At 48.6% G+C, this 22,554-nt stretch overlaps 1 protein-coding gene across 4 annotated transcripts in view; it reads right to left on the reverse strand.

Annotated features, from left to right (window-relative positions):
* Positions 1 to 5,283: 5,283 nt before the first annotated feature.
* Positions 5,284 to 22,554, reverse strand: part of MAP2K5 (mitogen-activated protein kinase kinase 5) — a 272,012-nt gene continuing 254,741 nt past the window's right edge. For 2 of the 4 annotated variants that reach the window (XM_017851086.1, XM_017851085.1), the window contains one exon: positions 5,284 to 5,756. In XM_017851086.1, coding sequence (XP_017706575.1) covers positions 5,652 to 5,756 — 105 coding nt within the window. In that variant the 3' untranslated portion in view covers positions 5,284 to 5,651. The remainder of the gene's footprint in view (positions 5,757 to 22,554) is intronic. The other 2 variants (XM_017851084.1, XM_017851087.1) reach the window with 1 other exon arrangement.

Here is a 22,554-nt window from a genome sequence, read left to right on the forward strand (position 1 = left end):
AAACTTTATTCTCATGCTTCTGCCCTCATTATTGCTCCCAGTGTGTGCCCTGTTGCTCTCCCTACAACCCCTCTTCCCCAAAGCAGGAAGAAAGATAAAAAGAGCAAATTCCTAGGAAGGACCAGCAGCACAGTTTGACTGGATGCTTTTAACTAAGTCTGCAGGCAGGAGAGACTTTTTATCCCTTGCAAGTTAATGCAAACTGTTAGGGAGATAAATAAATGACAGAGCTGCCGATGGACTGTTGGGCTCAAAGGAGGGACATTTGTCTCACTTTAGAAGAAGGACCTGGAGGGCTCAGCCCCATCGACTCGTTCATTGTGCTGTTATCTGCCAGAGAGGTGGTGACACCACAGCAATTAAGACAAACTTGAGTCTATAAGTTCGTGCCTGCAATCTCGTGGCTTCAAAACAAGACAAATGATACCGCCAAGGGAGGAAACAAAGTCTTTTTCAGACTCTGTCCAAAGTCACAGCGAATATTTGTGGTCGTTCAGCAGAAAATTTGTCATTATGAGGTCTGGGCTCTGCTGCCTCCCCTGCCCCACATAATAATCCACTCCTGTGGCTCGTGCCAGCCCAGGCTGTCTCAGGGGCTCCGTGCACTGCCAGCCACAGCCTGCCCTGCCTACCTACTAGTTGAAGAGCATGTCTGCTGGGTTGGGGATGTGATTTCTGCCAAGGCGGAGTCATGATGACAAAGCCGGCAAGTACCACGGCAGCCTTGCTCTGCCATGGAGGCCACTGACCTCCTCCCACATCCTATATGAACAGCCAGCACCCACCAAGGACCAGACTCAGGGCAGACGTCCTGAGCTGTTTACTGCTTCCCCTGGCCTGGTTCCCCCCGCAGACCTCTTTGCTCCTCCCCATTCCTGACCCCACATCGCCACGCCTATTGCCTTTGCCACAGCACCTTGGAGCTGATGCCAGCCTCAGCCTCCTGCTTTGTGCCTCTCACCTGTGCTTGGATTTAACTGCTTCCTCTGGCCTCATAAAGTGAAAACACCCGATCCCCCAAAGTAGCTGGGACCCGGTCGAGATGCAGTCCTGGGGGTCCACCTGGCCCCAGGAATGGAGTTGGGCTGCTGTGAACCATCGGTGCAGCTCCCCTCTACACGCCCTTCTGTCCACCTGCTGGGCACTACCTCCCTCCCTCACCCTGGGACGTGGGGCTGTCTTTCCCTCCCTCCATCCTCCCTCCATGACCCTCTTTCTCATGGACATTTCTGTAACTGAGAACACAAGCTCCCATTCTGTTTTTCCTTTTTTTTTTTTGAGACAGGGTCTCACTCTGTCGTCTATGCTGCATTGCAGTGGCGCGATCACAGCTCACTGCAACCTCCCCCTCCCAGGCTCAGGTGGGCCTCCCACCCCAGTCTCCTGAGTAGCTGGGACTACAGGCATGTGCCACCACGTCTGGCTAATTTTTGTAGAGACAGGGTTTCGCCATGTTGCCGAGGCTGGTCTCAAACTCCTGAGCTCAAATGATCTGCCTGCCCCGCCCTCCCAAAGTGCTGGGATTACAGGCGAGAGCCACCGCGCTCGGCCAGGCTCCCGTTCTAATAGGGGCCAGACTTAGCTAAAGGTTGAAGCTCCAAGGGGAAGTTTGGGCAGCAGTTGGGGACGGAAGACATCTTTGAGGTGGCTTTGTGGCCCTCTCTGGGCTCCATCCCATGTGGAAGCAGCTGTCCAGTCCCTTCTGAACCACCCTGTGTGATGGGGGCCCAGGGACTGCCAGCCTGCAGACCCAGCATCATCCCGAGGCTTCACCTGGAGGTTCCACCCTGGCCTGAGTGTGCAGACACCTGGAAGTATACGCCTCCCCAAAGACGTGGGTCTGTTCAGGCAGGGCACCCACAGCTTCCCTCAGTGAGGCCGTACCATGCAGTTCACCTCACACTATTCTGACCACCCCCCTCACTGGGCTGGGCCTTGGGTAGGGGCTCTGTCTGGGTCACACTGCTTTGGACCACAAGGCCCCCACCACATCTGGAGAAGAGGGTTGCACTTCTCCTCCCTCTGCCCCAATGGACTTCTTGGAACATCTCCAAAGCCCTGGGATTCTGTATCCTGAATTCCCCACATGGGAAAACCAAAGACAGAAGCAGGGACAATGGGCTGAGTGTGAGGGGGCCTCTTGGCCTTCAAGCCAGGGCCCTAGAAGCAGAGGAGGCACCTCCCTGTCATTGTGAGCTGGGGCCCCTCGAGGATCCTCTTGTCCTGGAAACACTTCCTTCTAGGCTCCCCTGAAGGTCTGAGAGGCCTGAGGCTGCCTCCAGTGAGGGTCTGGTCTTTCAGAGGCTCCAGTTAGAAAGTGAGTGGGCGATATTGAGGATTGGAGCAAGAGATTCAAGCAGGACAGTGACAGGTCCCAAGGGTCTCAAGTCTGAGGGTCCCCATCCCTGCACCCTACCTTCCCTCCCTCCTACCCTCCCACACCACAGGCACCCTCCCTGTGCAGGCCCTGGGCCAGGTTCTGGGATAGACGTGAGTCAGCCTCAACCCTGCCTTCAAGGGGCTCACAGTCTATATTCAGAGAAGGAAATAAAGAAGTTGCCAGCTGGGCACAGTAGCTCACGAGTATAATCCCAGCACTTTGGGAGGCTGAGGAGGGCGGATCACTTGAGGTCAGGCATTCGAGACCAGCCTGACCAACACGGTGAAACCCCATCTCTACTAAAAATACATAAATTAGCTGGGTATGGTGGTGCATGTCTGTAATCCCAGCTACTCGGGAGGCTGAGGGGGGAGAATCGCTTGAACCTGGCAGGCGGAGGTTGTGGTGAGCCGAGAGTGTACCATTGCACTCCAGCCTGGACAACAAGAGCGAAACTCCATCTCCAAAAAAAAAAAAAAAAAAAAAAAGCAGCAAAGAGGTGCCGTTTGAGACGGGCCTGAAAGGAAGAATAGGAATTAGCCACATGGATGGGGTGAGGGTGGGCTGGGGTGGCTTTCCAGCAGGGGAAGGGCTCGTGCTGCCTAGCCCAGTCTCCAGCACTGCAGTGTTCTAGGTCTTAGCCCTCCCGTGACCTCTGAGGGCAGGGGCAACTTCGCCTCTGGCCCCCAAGGGTGACTGGAGGAATCACTTCAACAGGCCAAAGAGGGACCTGCCTCCGGCCAGAGGGGTCTTAGCAGGAGAACCCCTCAGGGGTCACTCAGCTCCCCATCTTCTTGACTTCAAGCCAGAGGGGAATTTATAGTTGGGGACTGCCCCAAAGCAGGGGCCCCTGACAGTGGGTCATGAGTGAGAGGGCTCCAGGGTCTCCACAAACCCTAAAGCTGTGAACAAAATTCTGTGCGTGCATGTATGTAGGTAATGCAATTTGGGGGCAAGAATGTTCACAGGATGAACCCAAATGGTGAGAACTCTGCTCTGGGACATCAGGGCTGTAGGAGCTCCAGGACACAGTGAGATCAACCCCTGCACTGACAGATGAGGAAACAGACTCAGACAGGAGACGTGCTTTGTTCAAGATCATCCTGAAAGTTGGCCTCCAGGCCAAAGCATACGTCTGGAGCAGTGTTTCTCAGTGCTGTGGCGCTCCGCACCTGTATCCCTGGGGAGCTCTGCACCTGTACCTTCCCAAAGGTACCAACATTATCTTGGCAAACCACACTTTGGGAGCCTCTGTGTTAGAGGACAGGGCATGTGTGTGTGTGTACGTGTGCACGTATGTGTTCTGTGTGTGTGGAGTTGACTATCAGAGCCGTGACTAAGAGTGGGGCTCTGGATCCCAACAGTGCTTTGCTACTTGTTGGGTGACCTTGGGTAGGTCACCTGGTCTCTCTGTTTCAGTTTCTTCATCTGTAAAATGGGCAGAATAATTGTATCACTATCTACCTCCTGGGATCATGGTGGGGATTAAACGAGTTGATACAGTAAGCCCTAAGCACACTGCCCAGCAAGGTACCTGCTCACTTTTCCTACTGCCCTTGACTTTGGATTTGAGGCTGACCAGCTTGCTGGATGGATCTTCTCAAAATGAGGATGCGCGTTAGTCTGGGTGGTGGCTGATTCACTTTCCAGGGTAGTCAGCCCCGTGTGGGAGCCACTGAGCTTTCTCCACTCTCTGAGCGCCTCTTCCTGAGAAAGTCCATCATGCACACTGCCTGCAGTTCTCCCTGCCCTGAGTACTGGGCCAGGGTCTTCCTGCCAGGGGCCCCATCCAATTCTGTGACCTTACTAACCCCGGGGAAATGGCAGGTGCTCAGAGAAAGCTGGGGGCCTGTGCCTTGAAAAGCGTTCCTAAGATGATGACGAGCCCACTCTGCCCTGGGAAGCATGTAATGCCTCACATTAGGGTGCCCTTCCATGGGGCACTGGACTGCGCATGGACTGGAAGTCACAGCTCCACCATTTTGGCCATTTGACCCACACACATTTATTGTGCACAGCCAAGGCCCTGCTCTTTGCACTGGGGATACAGTGTGAAAAAGATCAGAATCTCTGCCCTTGTGGAGACCGCATTCTAATGGAGGGCAGGGGAAGAAGGAGACAGAAGAGAAAATAAGTAAAATTAGTGATGTGTCACACAGTTCTGAATGCAGTAGAGGAAAATGGTGCAAGTGAGGGGCACATGCTGGCCCAGGGCAGGTGCAGGAGGGTTGCAATTTTAGAGTGGTTAGGTAGGTTTCACTGAGATGCCATTTGAGCTGAGACCTGAAGGGTGTAGAGGTGAGCCATGTGGATGCACGGGGGAAGTGTGCTCCAGGCACCAAATGCAAAGGCCTACATTAGTTGGCATAATACTAGCTGCTAGTAACATATAAAACCCCTATCAAAATAATTGACTCCCAGGTCGCTATTTTTATTTATTTATTTTTGAGACAGGGTCTCACTGTCACTCAGTCTGGAGTGCAGTGGTGCCATCACGGCTCATTTAGCCTTGATCTCCTGAGCTCAAGGGATCCTCCCACCTCAGCCTCTCAAGTAGCTGGGACCACAGGCATGCACCACCACGCCCTGCTAATTTTTTAAGTTTTGGTAGAGACAGGGTCTCACTATGTTGGCTCAGGCTGGTCTTGAACTCCTGGGCTGAAGCAATCCTCCTGCCTTGACCTCCCAATGTGTTGGGGTTACAGGCGAGAGCCGTTGTGCCTGGCCCCAAACTCACCCTTTGTAATAGCACTAATCCCACCCATGAGATAGAAGCCCAGCTGGGCAGCGGCTCCCTAGCAATGCGGCACCCTATGGAGAGTGTCAACCTTCCATGGCTAGATGTCTCTGCTATGACCCTAGGGGGTGACAGACCCACTGGGCAACACAACTCTTATGGCAGAGGTTGTCACAAAGCAGTAATACTTTTATTCCCATCAGTGATGCTGATGGGCCTGACCCTTTACAGAGAAAAACATTAGGAAAACAGAAGTGGGCAGGGACCCTAGGAACCTCCATTCTCGATGCCCCACCCTTTACTTCCCTTGCCAGCGTCAGCCCCTTCAGACCAGAAGATATGGGGATGGCCTGGTGGGGCAGGCCACACGTGGGGCTCCCCAGGCAAGGCCACCTGCTGGCAGGGGTGAAGGCAAAGGCAGGGAAGCCAGGGCCCAGCAAAGCTCTTCTGGTGCAGGCAGCGAACGGAGAGGGGCGACAGGTGGGTTGTTCTCCTTGGTGACCGGTCCGGGACTTTCAGCGCCCTGCGGCAGCCTCACGGGGGCCCCTGCTGGCTCCGCCTCTCCTCCAGCGCCCGGCACACCCACATGGACACCACGGTGGCGTTTCCGTCATTGAACTGCACGATGAATGGGTGGCCCTGCGGGGAAGAGAGGAGGCTGTGACAGGCAGTCCTTGGACTCCAGCGCTCATTGCACTTTCCAGGGCCCTCAGCCTGGATCTGATCTTTCCCCAGTAACCCTGTAAGGTAACGAGGGAGGCTATCAGCTCCATTTCACGGCCTAGATAACTGAGGCCCAGGGACGGGCAGTGACATACTAGTCAGTACCAACCGTCTGGAGCACTGGCTGGCACATCTCAGACTCTGCCACCTCTTCCTGAGGCTTGCACTAGCCTGGAAGGTGCTTAAGGGGGAGAGCCTGTCTTCACTGCACACTCTGCCTGGCCCTTCCTCTGCCCAGCATCACTCGCATGGCCCGTCGGCCAAGGCCTGGCACTGTTGCCAGCTTTCCGGTTCAGTTGCTGCCCAGAGACCAAAGAATCATCTCGTCAGAGGCTATGTCAATCCCTTTTAGCTTTCTCCTTTGTCTACAGCTCTGCTATAAAGAAGTCACTACCTGTAACTGGAGGGAAGGCAAACATGTCAGGGGAAGGGGGATGGGGAGGAATGTGCTGGGCTGTGCACAGGATCACTGGGTTTCTGGTGAGAAGTTCCAGTGGGGGCTGGACTCTGGAGGGGCGGCCCTGTTGCCCTGTGGCCTGCCTCTGGTTCTAACCCACTTATCACACAGGCAGGCCAGGTTCTATTTAGCCAGTTCTCTTCTCTGCTGTCCTGAAGCACAAAGATTTACATCCACAATCTTAGGGCCTCCTGGGAATTCCCAGGGAAGGTCAGAAAAAAGCAGGGACAACCCCAGGTTGCCAGGCCACAAGTCAGAGGTGAAAGGAAAAGTGAAAAGCCTTCTCTTTCCTCCTCTTCACCAAGCGGCTTCTTGCCTAGGAACTTACACCTGGTGGCTTCCTCTCCCACCCAAAACTGTGCAGCTTGCATGGTGAGACTCGGGGAGCCACAGTGAGGAGAGAGAATTGGGAAGATGAGGGCGCTCTGTGTCTCCCCCTAGCTCTTCTCCCTCCCCGTCTAGCGGCCGCTTCCTCCTTGATCCCTCCAGCTCTTCTCCCTCCAGCTTTCTCAGCCCCTCTTGGGCCTGTCCTCCGCCTGCACAGGGTGGGCTGGGCTTTCAGGGTTGCTTTCCCAACACACCCCAGCCTTGACTGTAGCCCTGGAGAGGCTGCTTAAGGAGCCACACAGCCTCGCCATGAGCTCATCACAAAGCCAGGAGGGATGTGGACCCTGGCTGTCCCAACCTCAGTGTCTGCATGGCCCCTCTGGACCACAGGTCTGACCTGTGGGGGACAGGAGAAGAATGCCCAGGCCGCCTCACCCTAGGCTGATGCAGTGCCTGCCCCCAACCTTCCCAATCGAGGTTGGGAAACCTGCCCTGGGGACACCCTGTGTAAGTCTAGCTCAGAGGCACACAGAGCAGTCAGAGCTGTGAGGAGGAGGAGGAAACTTGGCTTCGAAGGTGCCAAAGCACCCAACCCCAGGCAGGGACCTGCTGAGGCTGGGGTGGAGCTAGGCCTGGAGCCCAGCTGGGCACTTCCCATAATCTGCTCAGAGCACTCTTGGAGGCTCCTGACACATCTGTGGGACCCCTAAGGGCACAGGGGCCATGGAGGCCAGGCTGGGTGTGGCCCTGTGGGTGGCAGAGGCTTGGCCTGGGGCCTGAGGCAGGAGAGGCCCAGGAAGGACTGGATTTTGGCTTCCACATGTTCTCCTCCCCATATATATGCCCACCCCATGGCTGCTTTCCCAAATTGCTGCCTAGACAGAGGAAATCCTTCCCAAAGTCCAAGCATGCACACTTCCTCTCAGGAGGCTTGGGAGGGGCGACCTCGTGCCCTTCTAAAGAACAAAGGGAGAAGCTGTGCTCAGGAGTGACAGGCCCCTCCCCCCAAGCCCGGGGTAACACAGTGTCACTTTCCCAGAATGCCGGGTGACTTTGGGGCCCATATGCTCCATCTCTGTTATCATCTGTTCTGGAACAAGCAGAGCGGAACAGCAGGAGGGGGAGTGGAGGCATTCCTCCACGTTACAGAAGGGCGGATGGCCACACTGCAGGGAGACAGTTTGCCCAAGTGCCCCGGTAGGCAAGGGGAGAGGGCTGCTTGGCTGCCCCATCCTCGGCTCTGGTGGAGACGCCAGCCTCTCCTGCCCTCCTTGGCTGGGAGATGACTCGTCTTCTGCTGCTGCTGAGGCACGCTGTATCCCTGACACTTTACCCCACCTGCAAGGGAAGCGACCTGGACCCAATGGTTTTGTCCCCAGCCACTGTTGATTGGTTTAGGGTGGTTGCCTGAGAGAGAGAATCACAGGGGGCAGACAGACATGGAGGGGACCCAGCGTCCTAGGCTGTGGCCTGTGGACCTGGTAGCTGCTGGCAGCCATTCACCACCATTTGACTGGACACACAGAAAAAGCCAGTGTGCAGGGCCCAAGAGCAGAAGATGCTGTCCAGAGGCAGGCAGGAGGGGGTCCTGACGGCACTGGAGACCCTGGGGTCATTATACCCAGAGCCTGGCAGCGACTCTGCCTGCAGGGTCCACACGGTCACAGGATCCTGTGAGGCACCTCACAGGCTGGGGCTGGTTTCTGTTATTTGCAGCCAAAGAAGTGTTAACTCACATAGGTGGGCACAATCGCCTCCACTTTACTGATGGAGGCTGCAGGGTCACAGCTGACCTGCCTGAGCTCCCAGGCATGGGACTGAACCACAAGTCTGTAACCCAAACCCACTGCCCTGGGCTCTTCCTGGATAGAGGAGGGAGAATCAGTATTCAGATTGCAATTCCCCATCATCTTGTTTTTACCTTGGCGACTCAAGCCTGCCTAGCCAGAGGTACCATCAGGGGTGCAGGCTGCAAGCCTAGACCATCCCAGGTCTTGACCTCTATCAGCACTGTCCCTTGGACATACTGGGAGAGTCAATGACTCCCCCTCCTCCCATCAGCCCTGCATGGGATTCAGGGAAAATACACCATTACCCCCATTTTAGAGGAGAGGACACTGAGGCCCAGGGAGGGAAGAGGGGGGTTAGGAGGTGGCACTGAGCTCGTGTCTCCTGGTTTCTATTCTGGAGTATTCTTGGGGCTGGCCTGGCTCCCCTGGGACTCTGGCCGGTGTGGTTCTCTCCTTCCTCCTAGACTGTAACTGACGCCCTTAACCCTGTGACATGCACAACGCAGGCATTCCTCATGAGTTTAGCAAGCAAACAAAATCTGATGGAGAATTTGGGAGGAAGCACAAAACTCACTTGGCCACCCAGAGATGCCCGAGTTCCACACAACCAGATGCTCTAGGCATCCTGGCAAGGCCAGACTCCTAGAGATGGATGGAGATAGCAGACCAAATAATACCAAATCCAGCTGAGAGGTGACTCCACCTCCTTCATATTACTGATGAGGCACATTGTATCTGTGATGCTTTACACCACCCTGCAAGAGACTGACTTGGACAAGGAGTGCTGCGTGCTGGGCACCTGCCAAAGGTTTGTCCTGATGTGCCCACTGGTTCCCATGCTCACTGTGGCCCACACACAGCTATGTATCTCCATTGCGCCAAAGACTAAACTGACACTCAGTGTGTAGAAATTGCCCAAGGGCAACCAACTAGGCAGTTGGGCTAGAACCAGAACATGGGTCTCCTGACTCCAAATGCCTTGCTCTCCTGTACCTGCAATCAGAGAGCCAACCTCGAAGCTTCTTGCAGAGTCTCCAGCCCCTGCGGCTGGTCCCTCCTCTGGGCTTGGGTGAAACGTACATCCCTCCCAGGCAGAGGAATCCAGGTGCAGGCAAGCTCTTGCAGTCCCATCAGGCTACAAGGAACAATGGAAGCACAGGCACCAATACACACACTTGTCAAGAGCATCTTCCACCCACGGTGACCGCCCCAGGCATCTACACCTCTGTCCTACACGCAGAAAGCATGTTAGCACCATTCCTGCACAGTCATGTCTGTGGAGCCTGGCAGTGCCTGGCTGGAAAGGCTGAAAGATCTTGCTGCCTCATCACCAGGCAGTGAGAGCCGCTCTCATTCCCTGGATTCTCTCAGGGCCAATTGCGACAATTAAACTGACGAGGGTTGAAGTTATTATGGTCCACAGACTTTGCCACAAAAGATGGAGACACAATGAAGGGAAAAGAATAGGGCTGCCAGAGGCAGGATGACTCCAAAAGTGGGACACAGGGGAGAGTCGGGGAGGTGCCAGCATCACCTGGGCAGACACCCTCACCAAAGGGGCTGAGAAGCACAATGAGGGACATTGGTGAAAACATCACAGTCATGAAGATGAATTGTAGTTGCTCACCACTCCCTCTTCCACCTGGGCATTAGTCAGTGTGTCACTAGTTTGACTCTTTGCCTCTGTACTAACGTCCCTAATCCCCTGTGGTGAGATGCCTTCCTGATGGACTGACAGCAGGACACTCCCGGGCCCCTCCCACGTGGAGGCAGGGGGGCAGGGCATGGTGTGCTGGTTGTGTGGACAAGAATGGAGGCTCCGAGCCTGCCGTAGTGTGTGAGTGCTGCCTGAGGCTTGTGGGGCTGGACTTCCAGTCCAGTGTTCATTTAGTGACACCTCTCTGTCTGCCATTAGTTGGGCTTTGAGCTTCTTCCGAAATAGGAATGTAACTATTTGGGGTCCCCATACTTTTCATCTCTTTCTATAACTTTCTAGAGAATATCATGCATTTGAAGAATTAGTAACTTGCTGGTGTGGCTGCAGGGCCTGGTGCAATGCCTGCATGTGGTAGGCCCTCATGAAAAGGTGACTTATATATTCTGTACGTATACATCTACTCACTGAGCACTTGCTGTGTACAGGCACTGGCTGAATGCCTTACATCTGCACACAGCTCTCTTGAATCCTCCTGGCACCCCCATTTTATAAAGGAAACTACAGCTCTAGGAAAACTTGATGATATGGGGCAAGGTCATGGAGAAAGTAGCAGAGTTCGAGTTTTAACCCAGGACACTCTTCTACCATGGAAGACACCACACTGCCTGCCTACTGGTGGTGTCTCTCTGGGGAGATGCCTCCATAAGCTGTGGCTGCTCTAGACATTTGGTGGCTCTCTGGACCACAGGACTTCTCCTTCAGGGTGAGCACCAAGCACCTCCTCTCCCACCAAGGATGCTGCATGGGATAGGAGGCCAAGGACCCAGGAACCTGTTGAAGCAGTAAGCCTGGCCTAGTAAAGAGTCCAACAAACTGCCGTTGGACAGGGCAGCCCTGTGATCAGGTGACTGCCCTGTAAATGGTGATCTGAGAGGCCGAAGGGACCTCCAAATGCCAACCTACTGCCCATCCCTTTGTCTTTCCTTGTCGGACCTGTGAACCTTGCTTAAAGGCTCTATGCATCTCCCTTCAGGACTCCAGCCTGCTTGGCTGTGGTAACCCTTCTGTCCCTTCTCACACTAATGGAGTGTTAGGACTAGATGGGATCTCAGCCCAGGGGAGCCATAGGGTGTGATGCGTTTTGGGGGCTCTGCAGCTGTTTCAATTTCTGTTAAGAATTTTTTTAGCTACAGTTTTAAAAACTGATTAAAAAAATAACATACACTCAACTATGGTCAAAGAGTTACACTGAATACTGTTACCTCATACTGTGGTGTTACTTTTTGCAGCTCTTAGAGTCCACTTAGATCTGTGCATATTATTCAGCTTCTTATATGGCAAGCCTGGGCTAAGAGGGCTGCTGTGGCACACTGGTCATTTGAAAAAAGATGTCCACTCAGGACGTACGCATGCATGTGTAAAGCTGTGTGAGTGCACCACAGCCCAGGTACACTGAGCCCCATCACGTACATCGCGGTGGGGGATGCAGTGTGGTCCATGGCTCTGAGTTTCTGATGGTGTCAGTTCCCAAAAGTTTTGAGTACCATTTGTCTGACCAATATATTTCCCATAAGCAATTCATATGAACAGCTGGTCATTGCTGTCAGTGACTAACTGTAAAATAAAACGTTTCTGCTATTCCTTTCTTAAGCATCTACATTGGTTTGACGGATGCCTAAGTTGGGAAGGCAACTGGGTGAGTGAAGATTTCCTCGACACTGTGCTACTGAGACAATATACAGAAATAAGCTGAGTGTAGATATGAGATTGCTACGAGCCCCCGTGACCCTGGCTCTCAGAATTTGTGTCCTTTAAGTCTCATGGATGACTTTAAAAAGAAGTGTCTACAATGGATACTAATACATTCATGCTAAACCCCCCCCCACTTCTACATTAATTTTGAAGTCTTGCATTAATTTTACATAATAAAACATGTTCCACTGTTAAAGATTTAAAGCTACCAATCTGATCTCTACTTACCCCACAGAGAACTTCAGATTACAGAAGTTAAATAATTTATGGAAGGATGTACAGATTTCCAATGTCTGCTGAATTGCTGACAAGTGGTAGGACAGTTGGCAGCTTGATCATATTAATTACATGTGATAATAAATCATAACTATCCCTGGGGCCAACTCTTCCTTCCAGGCCGGGCGTGGCCAGGCTAATCAACAGGAGTGGTCAGGGAAGGAGGGTCCCTGATAAGTGACTCCACAAGAGGAAGCCAAAGCATCACAATAACAATCTCCCCACCGCCCCGTACCCTGTGTGGGGTGACTGCAAGGGCTCCTGGCTAAGAGTCAGTCAGCTCTCCCCTCGCCATCCCACTAAGGCCTCGCCTATAAAAGAGGTAATACTAAAGAGTGGAGGGGGCCTCCCTTCCCCTGGCTTCATTCTATGTGGAAGGACTGCTGCTGTTGTAATACTCCTGAGCCGTGTCCCCAGGGAGGGAGTGGCAACACTGGGCGGGTGGGCCCACCGGGTGGGTCTGGCTGGCCTGCCATCTCATGCCGAGCCTCCAGGCAGGCTCTAAGCCTGCAGGAGGCCTGCAGTTGTTCACCTCTGCTTAGCGAGGCCACTGGGGCCACACTTGTAAATACATCCTCCAATCCAGATTTGTATAGAAGCTGATACTTTATCTCCATCATTTCTGGGTCTCATCTGTCAGCTGGTTTTGAACACAAGGCAGCTGTCTGCAGCTTCCTTACCCACACCGAATACCACCTGCTCTCTCTTCCTCCCCGAGTGGGTTCTAAGGACCAAATGAAATCACCTGACCCTGAGGCGGTGCTTCACAGATATACACTGGGCACGTGATGGTTATTCCTCCACACAGAGCGCAGGTCCTGCACTTGGGGGCACAGTGGTGAGAGGAGGTGCTTGCACCAAAGATGTGAAGTCTTCCTGTCCACCCAGCAAGCATACCTGGGCACATGCCACGAATGCAGAGCTCCCCACACAAGGCATTTGTTCTGAGAACGTGCTTTCTCGGCCTCTGATTTCTAAAGCTTTTCCATGGTTGGGGGTTTGGGTTCCTTGCTAGCCTTTCATTTCCTTTTAAGACCTGGGAAGTGGTGTGCAGCTGTGACATGTTGTTTCAATCAACCTTCCTGAGTTTATCCTTCATAATTGCTACAGAAATAGATGTTTTCCCCCAAATATTCCATTATTAGCAGCAAATTGCGTACCTCTAGCCATCCTAGACAGTACACAGGCATCTAAGGGGGTCAAGAAGCTCTCCACTTTTCATCTGAGCAGATCTGTGTTCCTACACAGAGTAACACACCAGAAATGGCCCACTGGGAGAACAAAATGGTTCCAGAGGTATCCGTGAGTCATTCTAGGGCCTGTCCTTACAAAGCAGCTGCAGGACCAGTGTCGCATGGTGTTGGGTGGGGCACAGGACGACTCCAGTGAGCCAGGGTGAGGTGGGTAGACACTTGGGGTACTGCCACTCATGAGTCTGTCTGAGGAAGCTGATCCTTGTGAATGGCAGGATGATGCCACTGGCCTGTTTAAAGGGGGCTGTGGTGGCTGCTCTGGCAGGGGCCTTGGAAAGGACTGGGCAGGTTGTACAGTGGGGGACATGCTGGCTGCCTCCGGCAGTTTTGGGCCATGCAGATGCCCAGAGGAATCAGGAGGGAGGATGCCAGAGGAGAGTGGGCATCCTGCTCCAGATGATACTAAGGACTCACCCCTGAAAGGCGGAGTCTGCAGCATGTCCACGTCTTGAATATGGGGCCAGTGACAAGTGTCTAGATGCTCAAGGTTTGTCTCTCGGGGTGATGGCTGTGTGGTGATGGAGGTTTAAAGACACAATGCTCAGAAGGATAGATTCTCCCTTGTCCTCTCCTTTCCTTACCTCTTGAGTAAGAAAACATTTTAGGCCGGGCATGGTGGCTCATGCTTGTAATCCCAGCACTTTGGGAGGCAGAGGTGAGTGGATCACCTGAGGTCAGGAGTTCGAGACCAGCTTGCCCAATATGGTGAAACCCCGTCTGTACTAAAAATACAAAAATTAGCCAGGTGTGGTGGCCTGTAATCCTAGCTACTCCAGAGGCTGAGGCAGGAGAACTGCTTGAACCTGGGAGGCGGAGGTTGCAGTAAGCCGACATTATGCCACTGCATTCTAGCCTGGGCCATAGGGCGAGACTCTGTCTCAAAAAAAAACAAAACAAAAACAAAAACAAACAAACAAAAAAAACAATGAAAGATGTGAATTCTCAGATTAAAAAAACCACAGTGATTTCCAAGTAAAATAAATATAAAATCTATACCTAGAAAAACTATAGTGAAAATGAAAGCACCAAAGAGAAACACATATTGCCTAGAAAGGGTAGCAGTTTGGCAGTCAGTAGATTCTTACCACCAACAGTAGAAGTTAGAGGACAACAGAGTATCTCCAAGGTACTCGGGAGAAATTATCCACCTAAGCTTCTAAACCCGATTAAACTAACAATCAAGAGTTAGGGCAAAGGGAAGCCAATCCTAGAACAAAAACTCAGACTGTTTTACCACTCCCAGACCATACTGACAGAACTCTTGATGTACTTCAGAAAGGAAAAGAAACCTCCGAAGGAATGCAATCACAATGAGGAATAACTGGCAAGCATGTGGATAAATGTGAACAAGCAGTAACGATATAAAGCCACAACTGCAGTAATGATTTTGAAGATCTAAAAACAAGGGGAAATGAAATTCTGGACTGTGATAACATGTAAGAAGGGAGTGATGAGAAACTGTAAAACCCCGAAGTCTGGGGCAAAAGGGGCTGTGGTAAGGACTGCTAGTTCCCCCTGGTATCCATTCTCCCTTTCTTCATTGTGGTAAGAGTTCTGATTTGGGCAGGAAACACTCACCTGCAGAGCAACAGCACTCCCAGCCTCCCTGCGGGTCAGTTTTGGCCAACGCCATGTGAACAGATAAACTGTGTACCAGTTCCTAGAAATTCTGTCCTTAAAAGAAGGGGCAAGCATTTCTACACCCTTTCCTCCTGTCCTGCTGGCTGGAGCTTGAATGTCCCTTAAGGAGCTGCCAGATCAGTCTAGGCACCCTACTTCCTGTCTGCTTTTACATGAGTAAGAAACACCCTCCTGTCTTGTTTAAGCTGCTATTTGTTTTTTATTATATACAATTGAAGCTAACTTAGGGATAAGCAATTAGGGGCCAGAAACAGAATATGATTTCCAAACCAATGTAAAACTAAATGTGAAGGGAAAAACCGGATATATTAAATAGTTTGGATATTTGACCTCACTCAAATCTCATGTTGAAATATAATCTCCATGTTGGGGATGGGGCCTGGTGAGAGGTGACTGGATCGGGGGGTGGAGTTCTCAAGAATGGAATGAGTTCTCACGAGATCTGGTCCTTTAAAAGTGTGTGGCACCTCCCCACTACCCACTGTCTCTCTTGCCCATGTTTTTGCCATGTGATGTGCCAGCTCCCCCGTTGCCTTCTGCCATGATTGTAAACTTCCTGAGGCCTTATCAGAAGCTGAACAGATGCCTGGAGCCATGCTTCCTGTACAGCCTGCAGAACTGTGAGCCAACTAAACTGCTTTTCAGGTTACTCGGTCTCAGGTTTCTTTGTATTAATGCAAGAATGGCCTAAAGAAACCTTTCTCCAATAGAATGGACAAAGAAGAAAAAAGAAATAAAAAAAGTAGAGAGAAAGTACAAAATAGGACTGTAGGAAAAAAAACCTCAAGTATATTAATAAACAATAAATATAAATGATTAATCAATTAATAGAGCCTTAGTTAAAATTTAAAACATCAACAACGAAATGCAGAGATTCATGTAAAAGAACACAGAAGTAAAGGATAATCAAACATAGCAAATACTAACCAAAAGAAGATGGCATAGCTCTATTAATAACAACCAAAAATAAAATTTGAAGGAAAATATATTACAGATAGAATCACCTCATAAAGACAAAAGACATACTTTGAAATGAAGACACAATATTTTGACATATGCAACTTAACATTACTGCCTTAAAACATATAAAGCAAAAAAGGACAGGAATGCAAGGAGAAACAGACAAAGCCACAGTAGTAGTAGGAGATTGTAGCATACCTCTCCTAGAAATTGATAGATATAATGCAGGTAGGAAATCAGTAGTCACAAAATATTTGAGAAACACAATAAAGTTGATCTAAAGGACATCCATAGGACATTGCATTTAACAATTAGAGAATATATACTCTTTTTTTTTTTGAGATGGAGTCTCACTCTGTCGCCCAGGCTGGAGTTCAGTGGCGTGATCTTGGCTCACTGCAAGCTCTGCCTCCCGGGTTCACACCATTCCCCTGCCTCAGCCTCCTGGTTAGCTGGGACTACAGCTGCCCACCACCACACCCGGCTAATTTTTTGTACTTTTTTAGTAGAGCTGGGGTTTCACCGTGTTAGCCAGGATGGTCTTGATCTCCTGATCTCGTGATCTGCCCGCCTCAGCCTCCCAAAGTGCTGGGATTACAGGCGTCAGCCACTGCGCCCGGCCGAGAACATATACTCTTTTCAAGCAGAGAGAATACTGGGGGGACAAACCAAATGACCATGTTCTAAGGGAGTCTAAACAAATAACAAAGATCTGATATTATACATAGCATGCTCTTTGGCCACAGTGGATTAAAATTAGATAATAACCACAAGATAACAAACATCTTTCACTATTTGGAGATAAAAAATACTTCTAAATAATCTGGTGTAAAAAAATCCTAATTGAAATTGAAAATTACTTAGAATTGAATGACAATGAAAACACTGCATGTAAATACTTGTTGAATGCAGCTAAAGCAATATCAGCAGGCAACTTCATAGCTTTATAGGCATATGTTAGGAAAAAATATTGAAAATTTATGAGCTAAGTGTTTAATACATTATAAAAAGAACAAAAAGTATGCCTAAAGAAGTAATAAGATGGCAAGTAATAAAGAACATGAAGGAATTAAATAGAAAGATGTCATGAAGATGATCAAAATTGGTAAAGGGAAAACAAGTAAATATCAAGAATGGAAAAAAGATACATAACCACAAATCCAGTCAAAATTGAAAAAGAATAAGGGCCTACCGTATGAATGATATGAAGCCAACATTTGAAAAATGCTGAATGACAACTCAGCAGCAGAAAGGGAGCGTGAGATGATAAGTGGAGAAGTGATAATGGCGGTGGCTGGCAAGGTGCCAATGACTGCTGACAAAACATCACCCCCCGCAGGGGAGTCAGAGGTTTCAGAGTCCTAGGATCATAGTTTTAACTTTTCAAAGCACTTCATATCCATTGTCTCATCTTATTTCAAGAAGCAGTCAATTAAGTAAAGGCTGCTACCTCCTTAAAATCTTAGTAACAGCTTTTCTAGTTCCTTAACGGAGAAACAAACCATTTACACAAAGACTGAGCCAAAGTGGAAAATTTTTGCTGCTATCAAATCAACAAACAATAAAGAGGAAAAAATTGCTAAAGACATTGGACATCAAAACTTCGGGTAAATAACCTTAAATGAAGTACCTTTTTTTTTTTTTAATTTTTTTTTAACTATTTTCAGCTGTGATGTTCCAGCGTTCTCTGACCCTCACTCAGTTCAGTGGAATGGGCTGCTGAGGGTCAGGAGTGCAGGGAGCTGGCTGGGGAAAATTTGGAAGAAGAGCATAACAAAGGTCAAAGTCATCAGACCTAGTCTAGTTTTCTACAGGACTTAAAATTACCAATTATTCTCAAGTTTCTGCTATTAGCAACTAATGTTTTCCATCTGAAACAGACCACACCCTTTTATAAAAAAGGAAATGCACAAAAAGGAAGCAAACTGTTAGAAAATTCTGATCATTTTGCATCCCAGCAGCAAATAAAAACCATCAACAGAACTCACTCTTAGCCTTGAGCAATATTTTCTAAAACAAAACACAAAGAACCTGTGGTATTTAACTATTCTGTTATTGATTTACATGGTTTGCAAGGTAACGCTGAAGAAAATTAAATGTACAGAAGGCTGAAATGCGTTTTCCATGGTGGTGAGTGGTGTGACCCGTGTTTTCCAAGGTGGTGTCGCTGGTCATGCGCAGAATGAAAGACTGAGGGAGCACACGTTGGTTACAAATAAGCTGGCCACCTTCACTGCCGAGCCTCATGAAACCAAAGTCTATTTTCACTGTTAAGAAAGTTATTTAGTTGCAAGCTTCCTTCTAATGGTAGCTGTGTCTATTTTATCGAGGGTCTTTAATTCAATAAGATTCACTATGGACGTGCGGAGCAGCTTCTATGTGCCTAGATCTAAGCCTGGTTTTAGAACCTGAGGACTTTTCCTTGGCACATTCATGACTCTTTGGTCCTCTCAGAAAATAAAACCTCAGTAGTTTGAAGTCCACCTTAATTACTGATTCAAGATGAAAATAATCATATTGCTTCAAACTTGGACATTTGTATACAACATGATCAAAGAGTATATTTTCTATGCAGTGAAATGGCCAGTTTCCAAACTTAGGGGCACTTGACTATCTATAGGCCACTATACTTTGACACCCTTGTCTTAGACTAAGAATCTGGAAGTTAAACTAGAACTTGAACATTTTAATTTCAGGTAGTCCCTCAAGCTTTTCCTTAAGCCAATTTTCTTGTATTTTAGACTTGATTCTAACAAGCTTAGTATCTGATTTCCCAACTGAAAGCACAAGAGAAACAGCCAAACAGAAGGGGAAGAGGAAGGTCTGTTAAAGGGAGGAACAAGAACAGCAGCAAGAAATGACATCTACTAGCAAAACTATACAACAAAAACAAAAAACCAGCTTGGGGTCAACCAGCCTAGGGACAAATGGCCCTACTTGTGTCAATATCAGGAGATACTGGTATAAACATGGCAAATAGACAATGACCATAATAATGAGTTTAAGAATTTTTTGGTTTTTTTAGAGATGAGGTCTCAGTGTTGCCCTGACTGGAGCACAGTGGCTATTCACAAGCACAATCATTGCACACTACACCCTTGAACTCCTGGGCTCAAACGATCCTGTTTCAGTTTCCCGAGTAGCTGGAAGTAAATTTAATTTAAAAAAAGATTAAATCCTGATGCATGTAAGTTGTTTAAGAGGATAGAGAAGTGTTATAATACATTTAAGACCTCTGGCTTGTGATTGTTTAAAGTTTGATTTTATAAAGAATACACTACAGTTATCTGAATAATTTTCTTACATGGAGCAGCTCATCCACCTATGATGTTGCCATGTGAGATTAAGAAAATCCACATTAAACAAAATGAAGGCTCTCACTTTGCCCACTTTTCTGTAAGTCTGCCATGAAGCACCATGCTGTCTCACAGGGACAGACAAGCCTGCCGATCCTCTGAATTCAGTCAAGACATATGGGGCCGCTTTGGGCCCAAGTTTACCTTGGCTTCTTTGCAGAGAGTTTGATTACTTTTAAGATTTATGGTCAAAGCGGGGGGAAAAAAGAAATACCTCACAGAGCAGATTTATAACTTCATCTTGATTTTTAATACCATTAGGGATGACATCCTATGACATAATCTTGGAATGACTGCAGGGTGACTCAGAAACTCAGTGGGAAGTTTTATATTTTAGGGTCTGGAGCATTTTGTAGTTGCAAGGTCAGGTAGGAAAGGACCAGGGAAATGAGCCAGAGAGACGGTCAGAGAGTGAGTGTCAGCTGGTTTAATTTTCTGTGTCAACCCCGAAAATTAGATAAACAATGACAAACCAGGCTTTTTAAATGAACTTGTCACTTCTGGTTTTCTTGATACAGAGCAACATTTTTCAAGTCCTGGTAGCCCGAAAGACAGATTTAACCCCTGAGAGGTGTATCCAAGTGTTTCAAAGTCCTCACATCTGAAAACAAAAGGTTTAGTCTAACCCTATACTCCTTGAAAGAAAAACTAATTATCCTTGAAATTTAAATACTCTTCTCATAACAATTAAGGGAACTTTGCCTACAGCCAAAAGGTCCAGTCCTTTGCAAGAGGGTCTTAGCAACGTCCTAGTTTTTTCCACCAGACCAACTCAACCCTTCAACACCGTTCCTTTGATCTCAACCTCCTTTTGCAAACACGACCTCCAACCACTGTTCTAAGCAATACTGTCCACATTGAGCAGGTACTGGCTCTCTTCTCACCAATGCAGGTGAGCAGAGAACTGGCCCTGCCCCTCCTCTGCCTGGTGCTTTGTCGTTATGAAGAGGTAGGAGGTAAGAACTGCCCTGACTTTTATATGCTTTGTGCTATTGTAAGTCTTTGTTGCAGCTATGACATTCTCCCTGGTGGTGAGGGGAACAGATCAGTGAATCTTCCTAATAGCTCCCCCTATTGCCTTTGCTGTAAGGATATTTATTTAAAGACAACCCAGTTTGAATATGTTGATTTGGAAACAGAAATACTTATATTTACTGATACCAGCATTTGAGTAGGGGTTTTGATTCTCCAACTGGCTTTCGAGCTCATTATCTTATTTCAGTGTCACAACAACCCCATGAAGTAGCCGGATGGCATTACTGTTACTTCCTTCAATTTGTGGATTTTGCCAAGGTAGAGTTGGGATTTGCACTGGATGTCAGCTCCCAAACCTGTGCCTTTTGTGATGATGTGCAATATAATGGCAGCTAGTTGTGAGCACCTACCCTGTGCCAGGTGCTCATTAGGTGCTTTCATTTACATTAGTTCACGTGATCTCCAAAAGCCCTATCAGAAAGTAAATGATAACCTATTTTATAAACAAGGACACTGCACTCTAAGGTGTTAATGATGCCCGAGCCCAAGTTTCTCGAGGTTCTTGGCCTTCACAGGTCAGTCTTTCCCTGCACTCCACTCCACAAGTGGTCAATACAAGCCCCTGCATAACAAAGTCACAGAGTCTGCCCTAGAGAAAATATGAAACAGGTGATTTGAAGCCCTTTAATCCTCAGTCTTTGCCTCATCCCTCAACTCCAATGCCCCTTTTCCTGTTTAATGCAGAAGAATCTCCTCTTCCAAAGCTTCAAAATCATCTGATGCCAGCTAACTGCCGACATTAAGCCAATTCACAGGAAAGTACGAATAACTTAAGAAGGGCACTAGGGCCACGTGCATTTGAAAAGAAGATGCTTGGCTCCTGCCCAGCTGTAGCTCAGATGTCTCACAGGTGGACTATTCATGGCGGGGCTCTGTCTGAGTAGACAGGTAATAATTTACCTGTGGTTTCCAGGAGTCCTGTGGATTTCATTCTCTACAACACAGCTTATTCCCCCTAGCTCTGACTCTGTCTTCTGCAAAATATGGAGAACAGCATCAACCTCACAGGAGGACAGTGTGTGTGAAATTCCTAGCCCAGAGGCAGTTCCACAGTCATGACTACCAATGGCCTAAATTTTGCAGTACTTTTCATACTCCTTTTCTAAGGAAATTTTTATAACAGCTAACACATGTTTCAGCACTAAGTGTGGCAGACATTAGGACATAGGTTTTTTTCGTTTTTTTCGTTTTTTTTTAATGTGACTGGCTCTCCTGACAGCTGCAGTAGAGAATTAAAGGCCCTGCTTTCCACATCTTAAGGACCCTCACCACTCAGTAAACAGCCCCTCCTCTGACCCTCAGCCCTAAAGACCCAACTTGCTCCCCATTTAAAACAAGAATGACCAGACTTCTGGGTTTAGAATTCCATGTAACTAAACCACAAAATAGGAAAAAGGAATCCCAACTGTTGCACTTGTGCACAGCCTATAGACAAGACGGCAGTGCCCTCAGACAGCATTTCAAATACAGTTTATTAGTGTGTGATATGAAAAGGGTATTTTTATTGCATGATATAATGCAATGGGACCTTGGGCGCTCTGTGGAAAGACCTCACACTCAGAAGTGTAATGAACCCGTAGTCCCAAAAACATTATACTGTACATTAACCTATCATTAATGGCACATTAGGGCTAGGGGCATTGCACGCTTGCTGGTCAGGGCTCCATCAGGACAGTGTTGAGAAAACCACACAGTCTTCCCAGGCTTAAAACAAATAGAAAAAATAAATATTCCTGATGTCTACAGGCTGCTTTAAAGGAAGTTCAATCCAGCTCTGCCTTGCAATTTCCAAGCCTGCTTTTTTAAGACTGGAAGAAAGATACACAACTAAACAAAGGGAAAAGAAAACGACTCTCTTGTAGTTTACCCCCAGCTACTGGCTATTCAACCTCAATGTTGCTCGACAAGGTCATGAGCAAACAGCACCTTGGTAGTATAAAAGCTGCCCAAAGGACACTCAGGCCTGGACCACAGACTGCAGAAGTGGGAAGGGGCCTTGGAAATTGTGTGTCCACCCCCTTCACTGTCTAGATGGAAAAATCAGTCTTCAATAAGATGAAGGAAGAGACAACACATTCAACAGAAAAACAGGCAAAGAATGTGAAAAAAATACACGTGGCCAATAAACATATGAAAGAAGTGTTAATCCTCATACTTAATAAAATAAATGTAAATTAAAACAACTACTAGTTCTTTTTTTTTTTTTTTTT

The sequence above is a fragment of the Rhinopithecus bieti genome, unplaced genomic scaffold (assembly GCF_001698545.2).
Source record: "Rhinopithecus bieti isolate Rb0 unplaced genomic scaffold, ASM169854v2 scaffold_31548, whole genome shotgun sequence".
Lineage (NCBI taxonomy): Eukaryota > Metazoa > Chordata > Mammalia > Primates > Cercopithecidae > Rhinopithecus > Rhinopithecus bieti.